We start from the raw sequence: 12,699 nt of genomic DNA on the forward strand, positions 1-12,699 counted from the left end.
CCCATACCTTGCCCTATGCAAGTCTTCTATCTGGCTGTTCTGAGTTATGTCCTTTTATAAAAAACTGGTAATTTACTAAGTGAAATGTTCCTCTGAGGTCTGTGAGCCTCTCTAGCAAATTAATTGGATTCAAGGAGGTAGGGGGGTCATTGGAAACTCCAATCTGCAGTCAGTTGGTCAGAAGGACAAGTGACAACCTGGGCTTGTGACTGGCATCTAAAGTGGAGATGGGGGCATTCTTGTAGGACTGAGCCCTTCATCTATGGAATCTAATGCTATCTCTGGGTAGATAGTGTCAGAATTGCATTGAATTGTAGGACACCCAGCTGGTGTTGGAGACTTGCTCGTATGTGTGGAGGACCACCCCCCTCAACCACACACACATTGGAATTGGGTGTAGGATCCTTTTACACACCTTTCTTGCTTACTCTCCTCTCCTACCAAGGTGAGGGTTAGATGCTCCTGCCAAGTGCTGCTGTAACATACTTGTCTCAGTCCTTGACAGCATCATTTTTACTCACCAGCCTCCCAGCTAGGCAGTGAGCGCCATGAAGACAGGAGCTTGGCCTGTCCACTGCTGCGTCCCAGAGCCAGCACAGATCCCGACTCATACCCACCCCTTAACCAGGGCTCGTGGAGTGAAGGAATGGACGTTGGGCTGGGCTGGCTTGTGGAAAGGGGAGGTGAGGAGGACAGGGACCAGGCGAGGCTAACAAGAGCATATCAGTGACTCTTCCCCCCGAAAGGATGGCCACAGGACCGTATTGCCCATTGCCCCTAAACGTGCTTGCTGCTGGCCTCTATTCTAGTGCTAGGAGAGTGAGCGTTGAGTTTTGGAGGGGCCTCAGGCTTTGGGGGAGTGGCGGTTCTGGGCTCTGTATTTTTGCCACCTGTTTTGGGGGAATCCTGTCTGGGAGGAGGAGTGAGCCCAGCCCTGTTCCTTGCCTGTCCTTGCCTCACCTGAGCACATGTTGCTGGGCTCTTAGTCCTGGCCTCGGTGTAACTGCTCTCATCTGAAACCCCACTCTTCTTTCAGTGGGACATATTGGCTTGACTTACAAATTTAAAATTATTTAATTTTACTATCTTTACATTTCTAATACTTTTGCTAATAGTATTCACTTTATCCTTCATCCTTTATCACTTTATCCTTTAACTTCCTAGTTTTTCTTATACTTTTTAGTCTACTATTGGGTAACTTTTTAACCAGTTTGATCTTATTTTTTGGACACTATTTTATATTCCTTTTAACTCTGCCCAGCAGGATACTTTGAGCTATATTTTGCCCTTATTAGAATACACTCTTAAATTAAGTGCATATTTCTTTTCTTAGCCATTTAAAAATGTATCAGAATTCTCTAGCATTTCCTTTTACTCTTTATGTTTTTAAAACATTTCTGTTTGGTGTATCCTCTAGTACATTTTCTAGCATTTGCTGCTGTTAGAGATGAGACGTGGTGGTGTCAAGGCGGTGGATGCCACAGCAGTGATGGGCTTAATCAGGGATCGTTGGCCTGTCTCCCTGTGCTGACAGTCTGTGCAGACATGCTCTCCCTTTGCTATGCACCCCACCCCCCATATTCAAAGGAGGTTCTCTTGCTGGTGTTAGAACAGCGACATGATATTCACATGGTCAAGAAAAAGTGTGTCTCAAGTTAAATCCCACTTTTAGCCAGTCAGATAATTTGGGAAATTCACATGGCAAATTATGTAGGTCGGAAGTTGTTAAGACTAGCTTCAAATACTGCTCAGGGGAATTGCTGAACAATGTCATCATCTGGTTCCAGAACAAACTGGGCCTTCTCTAAACCACAAACCACAGTCTCTGAGCATCTCGCAGTCTTAATGGAGAATGGAAACTTCAGGAGAGGTGGGGATGAGGGTCCACACCTCGGCACCGTCAGACTGGCCCGAGAGAATGCCCAAATGGCCTTGACAGTCCCGTTAAGAACTATCGGATGGAAGCATAATTGAGGGACAATAGTCAATGCTGGAATTATATTTTGTTGACCTACTTACAGGATTAACCGAAGTACATTGATTCACCTTCTTTCTGGTCAGGAATTCAAAAGCTCAGTTATCAAATGCGTCTTAGAACCCCAGTTCTTGTCACATGTACAGTACGGCCTCCGACTCATGGAGGGAGGCAGGCAGTGGGAGTCAAGTCCATCGTGGAGGGAGGGGAAATTGTTCTGGAAAGGTTTATCTCTTTCTTCTCCTTGTTATGTAAGATGTGGTTTCCCCAAAGAAACAATATGCTGAATAAAAGTTAGAGTCCCAACCCATGGAAGCCGATTTTAACCCACATTGTTGTTGACTGTATTCAGTTTGATCTGATTCAAATCAACAAGGTAGAGTTGTTGTTTTTTCCTGCCAGAAAGGGGACGTAGGCTCTGAGAGTGACACAAATGGAGCTATCGAGAGTCTTCACTGAGCAAGGCAGAGCATGTGTATGTGCTGGGGGGAGAGTAGAGTGGAAAGTTGTATAAAATGTGGCTCCTGCCCTCCAGAAGCTCACACTGTAGTTGGAGAAATAGACACACACTCAACTAATATGTGCAGTGATAATGGTGGAAGTGTTGTCAGACCAGAGAACAACAGAAGTATTAGTTCTGAGTGGGAAAATCTGGGAGATTGTGGACGATGTGGCAGCTGTCCCTTGAAGGATGTTAGGGCATTAAGCAGCAGAGGGGCAAAGACAGGGTGGACATTAGAGGCAGAGAAAATAGTTGGGGCGGATCCAGCCGCAGGGCAGAATCAGGGAACAGCCAAGAAGCTGCTGTAGGGGAAGGGAGGTGGGAGGAAGAGCATGGGGACAGCTGGGTTTTGTGAGTTGGTCTCGTGGTCTCATGACTTATATAGGAGGTAACTGTCTGTGCTTTTCATGTTGAATTACAGTCCAGTAATTTTCAAAAGTGTAATTCTTCTAAACAAATATATTCTTGTCTCAGAGTGAAGAGCTGTCTCACATTCAATAGTTCATTACCATGAAGAATAAGATGGTGATTAATTGTGAAATATTTGTTATATTTAACTTCCTAGGGATAGATTTGTCAAAAAAGCAGCACAAGAGATGTTTCGATCGCTTTATGTCCTTCTGTAACTCTGTACCTTATCATGGATAAAGCATACCATGCCTCATTCTGTCATTGAGGATACCAAGTCTGCAGGCTCTTATGTGGGGTCAGGAGGAGGAATAAATGGAAAAAATGTTTCTAACAAGGGTCAGGCCCGAGAATAACTTGCCAATGACCGTGGAGATCTAATATCAGTGCCCAGCTATTTGTATGAGTATCTGAACAGCATTTTACATAAACTTTGTGTGTGGGGGGGATGGGGGGTGGTGTCTATGTAGTGAGGATGGTGTAGGCAGTAAGAAATCAAAGACATGACCTCTGGCTCAGTGGTGTTTACATGATTTTTATGTTATCTGGACAAGAAGCTAAATGGAATTCAATCCTTTATTGAGATATTTGGTTGAACCAAGCATTTATCCACATCTCCATCTGCAGTTAAATTTTTCCAGTGAGGAACTGTAAAGTAGAAAACTCATGGATAGAGTCTCTTGAATTCCTGAAAATCCAGTTCATTTGTAAGTCACTAATAGGTAACAATATATGTACATATTAAATATATTATAAAATATCTGGTGAGATACTTTAAGAAAATGCTTTTGAAATTTTACAGAGTAATTACATCTACGTCTGTTTTTCATTTTGCTTGGTCAACATTACGCTCTTGAAGATTGACACCACTGTAATTTGATTTTGAATTACACACTAGTAGTATCTTAACTGGGGAAATCTCTCATCTTACTCTTAAAAATACTGGCTCTATCTCATCTCACTCTTAAAAATACTGGCTCCAGTCCTGATGGGGGACTTTTTGAAGAACTATTATTTTGTTTCTTACCCTTTGTCTTACATCTATCTGAGTGAAGAGAAAACCAATAATTTGAGCATTTGATCCATTTATACATTTCTGCTCCCTCACTCTCCTTCATAGGGAGACAGCTTTTCAATTGTAAATTTTCACCTCTATGGGCAAATGACAAATAATGTAGCTGTGTTACCAACAATTGGAAAGAAAACAAAACCATCCATAACACTCAATATTTGGCTAGCAGTAAGGAATGGTATGATAAATTATGGTACCTGGTTAAAATGGCATATTACACAATTGTTAAGTGATAATTAGGAACACTGCATAGAGACATGAAAACATACTTAGGAAATAAAAGAGAAAAGAAAACGAGCAGATTGTAATGTGTAAGGTACGTTCACGTGTAGCAGAGGCCTGGAAGATAATATACTAAAATGAAAATACAGTAGTTCTGTTAGGATGGTGGGACCATGGATTTTCAAAAACATTTTATTTAATGCTATAAAATAATAGTAAAGCAGCAAATTCACCAAATAAATGATGCTGTAGGTGCAGGGTGGGGAGATACTCACTAATAAGTAGAGGTTGCATGTTACAAAAGGGAAAAGCATTTAAAAGAATGAATCTTCCTTCTCTACATTTGCCAGCTCCATGGATATTAAGATCCCAGCTATTGAAAACATTCTCAAAGGAGCTGATTAGCAGGGTTTGGAAGACAGCCTGAACTTAACTGTGTCTGGATTTTGTTTGCCATGATTGCAGTGGAAACTAAATCTTGAAACAGTTGTCTAAATATGCTCCAGCTTGGGTATCTTGGCTGAATTCACACTTTGGAATCAAGAAACAATTTGGAAAAAGAAGCCATGTGTAATATAAATAGGAATATAGAGCAAGAGAAACTCAGTAGAGAAGACTTCACAAATAAAATGCCTATTTAAAATCAAGTTGAAATGACTATTTGGATTAACAGCCAATAAAAAAATAGCCCATGCCAACTTAAATTCCTATCTGTCTGAAAGCTCTTAGAGGATACCAGAAGCAACCCTCATGTTGGTCGTGTTGATGTTAACCATTTGCTAGCACTGTTGTTGGAATGAACTGCTCTGCTTTCCTCTAAAGGGCTCAGACCCCTTTGTCTTCTCTTCCACCTCTGTTCAGAAGAACGACAGTTTTACCCTGAATAGCACTTAACAAGCGTAGGTGTGGGGCACTAGGCTACCTGGCTTCACGTTAGGGGAGGGTTTGCTTAATATAAGATGTTAAGAAAAATTCACACACACAGTCACAACATTTTATTCTTTTTGGTCAAAGTTAATCCTCGCAGCTCCACACTTGCACATCATTATTTTAGCACGGCAGAAAATTCCCCCAAATACACACTGAGATACTTCAAGTATCTTCAGTAGTACCTGAAAATGCGGTAAGATACTTTATCTCTCTAAACTAGTAGTTGACTTTGGATTTGGACAGTGGAGTGTGTGTGTGTGCATGTGTGCATGTGTGCGTGTGTGTGTGTGTGTGTGTGTGTGGCATCAAGGAGTTTGAGCTGAAGAAATCAGAAAATAACTTTTCCAAACCCAAACCATACCTGACACTACAAGCATTTCTTTTCAGACCCTATGTAGGATTTGCTGAGTCTGTCTTGAACATCTCTCTCTGATGTCTTGCTATCTCCTCACCTCTAAAGATGTCCAAAAATGGCAAACAAATTAAAGAAAGTTTTTATTCCTAAGAGTTAGCCAATAATTTTCACCCTCGTAGAAACATGATTTCCATCTTTCAAAATGCATTAGAATTATTAACAGGTATTGTGATTTTAGGAAACTATTTTCCCTCCATTCCAAAACCAAAGTAAATTACATTTAGTGCAAAAGGATATGTGTTTGACCATTTGGAGACTGTACCAATATTGCAATTTTTTTTCCTTAAAAATATTTTACCCTTAACGTTTTCATTTTATTCCCACAAGTGTATTTTGTTGGATAAATACTATTTGGGAATAAAACAAACCTGCTCTCATACATTTATAAAATTCTTTAGAATAGCAACAAGAATTCAGTCATGTTGCATAACTGTTATCATGAATTGCATAACTTTGGCATGCATTTTGCTATAACTCATTTTCTGGTAATATATAAAGTGCCTTTGATAGAATACCATAGAATATTCAAACTGGGAATGAATGATGGAAATAATCTAGTGTAAGTCAGTCCCACTTCTCCCATATCAGGGACTGATGTACAAGAAGATAACGTTTTCCTAGGATCACACGTCTCACTTCCCAACATTTAAGCCCTACTAAAATAATTATATACTTTTGATGTTAAATTTGATTGGAAAATTGCGATTTTTAAGGGCATGATTCTTACGACAGAATAATTGCTACACTTAAAGAATTGCAGAATTGGACCTGAAATACACAAAAAAGGTATGCCCAACATTTTTGTCCTCATTTCTCCTTTTGGGAGAAAGTGGCTGAAACTATATGATCATTAAAAATAAATCATCAATCTTTGAAGGATGCAAAGTTATCCTGATCTTCAGGATGAAATATAATACCATTTCTATATATAATTCAATATTTCTCTCCTGCAGGGATCAAATGGAATTTTGGTTGATTGCCAGTTGAGCAAATAAAATAGGAAACACATTTTAGGATCCCATTGTGATTTTTTTTTCCCTTAGCAGCAAAAAGTTAAATAAAACAGACCTTTGTCATGTAATATTCACTGAGCAGGTAAACTTAATAAAACTGGGCTTTAGTTAAGTCTAGTGGATTAACTCCTGTTTCATTGGCATTTACAGTTTTGGGGAGTGTTGAACAAATGTACAAATAATGACATTTCCAGAAACTTAACCATTGCATTTCATGTAAATTCTACATGAAGTTCAAGACAAATAGTATTGATGTCATAGTCTTCAGATTTTAAAAGGCATATTAGAATAATAATTACATCTCCCAGAAAGGTTAAAGATACTTGTATACATATATAAAATCCATTTTGACTTGATGAAAACAAATTCTAATCTATGAAAATATTATATCAAGTTGTATTGCACCTGATGAAGAAATTATACATGAATGATAGTAAATGCTAACAAACAAACAAACAAACAAACAAAAAAACCACTTCAGATGAAGACCCCGTAAGTCAATTTAAATGAAGAGTTTAAGAAGTAACATAGCCATCTAAAAATGTTAGTTATTCACACAACTGGTCACACTTATTTTACTTTATTTAAAAATCCCTGATCTTAATATCATAAAACTCAATTACATGATTCAGCTGTCTTTAACTCCCCTTTCTCCAGTAACCACCACACCTTAGGAGGGACATAGCTGTTCTATCTTAATATTTTTTCTTTCAGCAAATAATAAGTGTGAAAAGCTTTCACCAGACAGAAATCATTTCATATAATGAAGCATTGAATTGTTTTTTTCTTTCAATTTCTTCAGACTGAAAACAGCTCAGTTTCCCTATGAATAGTCCATATATCATTTCATGCCTGGTATCTGCAGCCCACTCTGGATTTATCTTGCTTTCAGCAGGGACTGACAGTATTTTTCGGGTCGTTTTACAAAACATCCAACGTGGTTTAAATTGTTAAAAAGCAATTGGAACTGCTTCCTTTCCTACCCACTGCCTCTTCCAGTGTCCTTAATCCTCATCACCCTTCCCTAAAATGTGTCCCCGACATGCCTATTTACATGGCTCTCAGGCACCGGAGGTTTGCACACCCATCACATACCAGATCAATTTCTAACAGTGTGAAGGCTGTTGGAGCAGGGCAGTTTCCTTCCATTGGAAGCTGAGTGTAGTCGTATTTCTATCAACACAGCAGCTCTTGTATGCAAAGCTTAGACTATCGTCTCGTGGTCCCACCTGCCTTGACTCTGACTGATGTAACAACAGTATCTGTCGTAGGGGCTGTTCTGCTTGTAGGAGCAAACGATGATACTGTCCTGGGGCACGAAGAAGATGCTGTCCTCGGGCTCAGGGCGCTCAGACTTGTCCCAGGCTGAGCACTTGACGTCCAAGGCACTGTAGATGATGGAACTGCCCGAGGGACAGTAGCCATCCAGGTACCTGGATGTCTCCTCCCGATGCCCGCTCTGGACTGGGCTCTGGCATCCTCCTTCCTCCGTGCGTGTGGGGGTGGTGATGGAGCTGGCCATAGGCACCTCGCCCTGCCCTTGGAGGGGAGGCTTCCCCCTGAGGCCCGCCTTCTTAGCCAGCTCATCTGAGCTCCCCTGGCCCGACTCCAGGTCTGAAGGGGTCCTCAGCAGTTCCACCACCTCCTTGTCCTTGGCTTTCCGGAAGCAGGGCAACTTGCGGACCCACAGCAGCTCGTTCTCGGGCCACTTGGTGCACCCCTCGGTTTTCCTGGCCAGGGCGATGGCTGCAATGCCTGGTAAGCAGATGGCGGGCCCTATGGCCAGGAGGGGGATGTTTCCCAGAGTCTCTCCTTTCATCCCAGAGACGGTGAACATGAAGCCAAAGACCAGGAAGACACTGACCAGGGCCACGACCAGCCCAGTCCTCGGGTTAATGTCATCAGGCCGCATCTTTCACTCCATCCAGGTTGGGGCTGCCTACTGACCAGAGAGCAATGGTCTTCCCTTCTGTCAGAGGTGAAACCACAGTGGGTTAAGAACAAAACAGAACAAAAAACAAAGCACCCAAGTCAATTTCCCACCCACCAACTGCCTCTCTTACTTGTCTCTGACACTCTACTTGTCTGACAATCTTGGTCTCTGTCTGCTTCTCCCTCTGTTTCTGTTGCTGTCTCTTTGCCTATCTGCCTCTCACTATTGCAACGCCGTCTCTCTCTCTCATATAGACAGCCACCGACTGGGGTCACCCAGGTACCTGAGGTTTCCTGCCGTCTCCCGGGAGCAGGGAAAGAAACCAGCCTGAGTCTCCTTAGAAACCTCCACAGCAGCTGTCCCCTCGGCTCTCTCCCTTGTTTCTGGAAGGGAAGCCTGGCTTTTCCCACTGACTTTGCAGCCAGAAGGTGGGACGTGGGAGCCTGTCTTTCCCAACAGTGCCCGTCGGTCTCCAGGGCTGTGGGAGCGGAGCAGCGGCGCAGCCCAGCGCCCAGCTCTGCGCGCAGAGCGCCGGGTGCTGGAGGGAGGAAGGACTTAGTCTGGGAAAGAGGGAAAGCGGCGCGCGAGCCTGGCCTTGTTACATCACTTTCAGAGCAAGCTCAGAAACAAAGACGGACGCGCGGGGGCGCGAGGGGATTAGACCCCGGGGAGAGGCCACCTGGGCAGAAGAGGCTGCCCAGGGTCCAGTCGGGGTGCTTGGAGCAGCCGGAGTTGGTCCCGCCGCTGCCCGGGAAAGCTGAGCAGGGCAACTGGACCCGCTTCTTCCCAGGGAGGGTTCGGGGTGCGAGGTTCCCGCGGGCCAGAGCCCTGAACTCTGGCCGATTTGCCCACGGGGCAGTCTGGGGCTCCGAGTCCGCTGTCCGAGGGACAGAGGGGCCAGCTGGAGATGTCCCTCGGTGACCCGGATCCTTCTCCAGTTACAGATCTGGGTGACCCGATCTGACCTATAGCAGTTCCCAGGAGGTTCCTCGATCGCCCGTCTCAGAACGTCGAGGCTTTCCGGGGTCCCGCCGCCCGCGACTGCTCTGGGTCTGGGCTCTGGGTCCGAGCTATGGTCGGGTCCGGGCTCCGGGCTTCGGGCTGTAGCCGCGCGCAAAAGCTCTCTAGCAGCGGAACAGACTGCGTTGCCGGAGCGCACGGGACCAGCGCCCAGGCTGAGTTAGTGGTCAGAAGTGGGTGCCGGGTCTTGCACGAGCCTTGGGGGAGTCACCAGAGACCTTCCCTCTGGTCTTACAGCTGTAGACCTTGGAGAGGGTGGCCTCGGAGGCCGGATCCCACTCCGACACGGCCGTGGTGCCAGTCATGCCGGCCGGGTCAAAGAAGAAAGGCTCTCCAGTCTCGGGTCCCCATCCCCGCACTTCGCCTCCAGCACCCAGCTGGCGAGGAGGAGGGGCCCACCAGTCCGCGATGCAGCTCCAGCTTTGAGCGATTCTTCCTCTTTTGCTGACGCTGGTGTGGAGAACCTGTCTCCTCCCCACCGCAGCAGGGGGCTGGATTCCTCTGGCCACAGGGGCGCGACTGGCTTTGGCTGGGGTTCTTCAACCAGGCCGCCCATTTAGAGTAGTTGGGGAATAATGAGGAGGAACAGGATGGCGGGTAAGGAGAGGGGAGAGGGAGGGAAAGGTGCCTTCTTTCATGCTCAGGCCCTGCCATGGTGGAAAGAATTTTGACATCTAGGCCTTCCCCACTTAAATTAGCCGCGTGTTCCTGGACAAGTGACTTAACCTCTCTGAGAATCAGTTGACCCATCTGTTAAGTGAAAATGTTACTATCAAATATGTGAGGGAACAACATTATGACAACTAAATAAACATAAAGCTCCCAGTTCAATGCTTGGTATGTAGTCCTTGTTTGCAAAATGGTTGAACTGTATATATGTGCACAGTATGTGATAATCAATGTAAGGGATGAGCCAAATCATGAAGAGCCTGTCTGTGGGGCTAGGGACCTTTGACTTTATCCACTAAGCAGTGAAGAACCATGGAAGTCGTCTTAGCAGGGATCAGCACAAAAGTATTCCATGTTTGAGAGATGGTGACAGCAGGCTAGAGGACAGGTTGCAGGGGGCAAGTGTGGAAGCAGGGAGACCTGTAGGAAGACAGCTCAGCAAGCCAGGCAAGACATGACATGGGCCTGAGCAATGCAGGGCATTAGGGATGGTTAGAAGAAAGTGAATCGGAAGGATATTAAAGGAATATTTAAGGAATCAGACTCAGTTTTCCACTCCAGTATCCATCGTGCGTGTCTCTTGTACTCATGCTCATTAGATAGTGGTGGTACCTCTGGACTTAGAATCATTATTTTGGAAGGAAGGAAGCAAGGGGGAAAGGCAAAGAGCAAAAGTGAGATGCCAACTGTTTGCCCATTTGGATCAGGAAAATCATTGTTTTCCTGGCAGCTTCACTGAGGAGAGAGACATCTGCTTATATCTAATTGGCCAGAAGGATGTCTAGGGGCCACCTCTAGGAGCAAAGGAGCCCAGGATATCAAGATTTTGTTTGGGGGATTTTTGGATCAGATTTATTGCTGCTCTGAAAAAAAAAATCAGAGTTTTGTTAGTGAGGAAAAAGAGGAGAATGAATATTGGAGAAGCAACCAGCAGTGTGTTGAACGTGCTTGTCTTCTTGACACCCTCTCTTCCCCTTCCTTTACTAGTGCCTTTCCATCCTGATTTCCCTCCTGTCTCCCTGGCCACTCATTTGTAGCCTACACTGTAAACTCCTCTTTATTTTTATTCATTTTAATTTATAACTAAGCCCTTAGATGTTGATATTCTGCTGGCTATGCTGATGACTCCTATATTTATCTCTTTAGCCTTGTCCTTTCCCCTTAGTTTCACACCTATAATATCTGGTTGTTTGCTTTCTATCTGTCTGTATGGCACATGGACGCTTTAAACTCAAAACACAAACTACACTCATCAAATTTCCTCCAGACTTGCTCTTTCTTTCCCATCTGACCCCCTCATTCTTCCTGTTTGCCCAACTAAGAAACTGTGGGGTTGTCCTCTATTTCTTTTTCTAACAACCTCCATCCAGTAAATCACTCAAATCATCATAGCCTTACCTTCTGAATTCCTTGATCTTCTCCTCTTCTACCTGTGACCTGAGACAACTCACTTTACCTCCCTGGGTTTCAGTTTCCTGGGAAACAAGGGCTTTGCCCAGAGCTGAGGTCCGTTTCAGCTCTCCTGTTCCATGGTTCTCTGGCAGTCACTTCTGCAGGGGTGAACGGATGTCAGTGTTGTGCAGATGCTCCGACAATAGTGCTGGAAACCTAGTTGCAGCCTAAAGAAGCAACATTACTGAACAGAGCCCTCCTCTCACTCACACAAGCATCTAATTCCATTTGACTTTTAAGCCATGCAGTTCATCTTCTTAGGCAGGAGATAAGACCCATGCATAAAACCACAGGAAACTTCAATTACTGTTTAATTATAAGCCTCATTTTTAAAGCGGCTCCTTCTTAGAGGTAATTTCAGATGGTCTTTGAACAGCGAGTATACTTGCCCAAGCCAGCAGCAAAAGTGGGTGGGGGTGGGAGACATAACTCAGGGTCACAATATTCAGAGACAGAAAAGGAATTCTCAATATTTAATTTCTTGCCTGTACAGGCTGATTTTACTAGGATTTGAAAATCTTAAACAGTTCTTGCGATGCTGTAAGCACATACAGCCAGTTACAAAAGCTTTTCATCAGAAGAAAAGGAAATTCAGGTTGGAATAAGGCTTTGGCATGTGGGTGTTTGAGAAGGAAATGTCAAACCTTTTATTTCTGAAATTATGGAAATCATGGGATGCTAGAATTTGAAGATACCTTATAGAGTATCTCCTCTAACTCCCTTAATCATACAGATGAAGTCCAGAAGGGCTGCAGTCGTTCGATACTACTTGAGTACTTACTGTGTCCCTGGCCCTGTGCTAGGTGCTGGGGATAAAGTCAGTAAGACACGGTCACTCACATTCACAGAGCAAGGCACGTGTAGAAGTTAGGATAGGATAGATTCTGCTGTGGCAACAAAAGACTTCCAGATCTCAAAGCCTATGTGCTCATCCTCTGTCTATCATGGGTCAAATGCTGCTTTGTTCCATGTTGTCTTCACTCTGGGATTCAGGATGCAGAGCAATCTCCAGTGGGGAAGTCGCCAGTCCGTCGAATCCAGGCACCAGAGGCCCTGCACTGAGCCTTCACTTTAATGGCTTCTCTTTG

General features: G+C 44.3%; 1 protein-coding gene and 1 long non-coding RNA gene across 2 annotated transcripts in view; one reads left to right on the forward strand and one right to left on the reverse strand.

The window, feature by feature from the left end:
• LOC116279973 (uncharacterized) overlaps positions 1–12,699 on the forward strand; it is a 183,998-nt gene that overhangs the window by 52,862 nt on the left and 118,437 nt on the right. The gene's annotated exons all lie outside the window — the stretch shown is intronic.
• Positions 7,104–9,042, reverse strand: TMEM215 (transmembrane protein 215). Its single transcript, XM_006216831.4, has 2 exons — positions 8,754–9,042; positions 7,104–8,506 (listed from the first exon to the last, which is right to left on the reverse strand). The coding sequence occupies exon 2, from the start codon at positions 8,447–8,449 to the stop codon at positions 7,742–7,744; it is 708 nt and encodes a 235-aa protein (XP_006216893.1). The 5' UTR covers positions 8,450–8,506; positions 8,754–9,042; the 3' UTR covers positions 7,104–7,741.

Source organism: Vicugna pacos, chromosome 4 (genome assembly GCF_048564905.1).
Source record: "Vicugna pacos chromosome 4, VicPac4, whole genome shotgun sequence".
Taxonomy (NCBI): Eukaryota; Metazoa; Chordata; class Mammalia; order Artiodactyla; family Camelidae; genus Vicugna; species Vicugna pacos.

Excerpts from the sequence above, each read along its gene's own strand:
- TMEM215 (XM_006216831.4), bottom strand. The coding sequence starts at position 8,449 with ATGCGGCCTGATGACATTAACCCGAGGACTGGGCTGGTCGTGGCCCTG.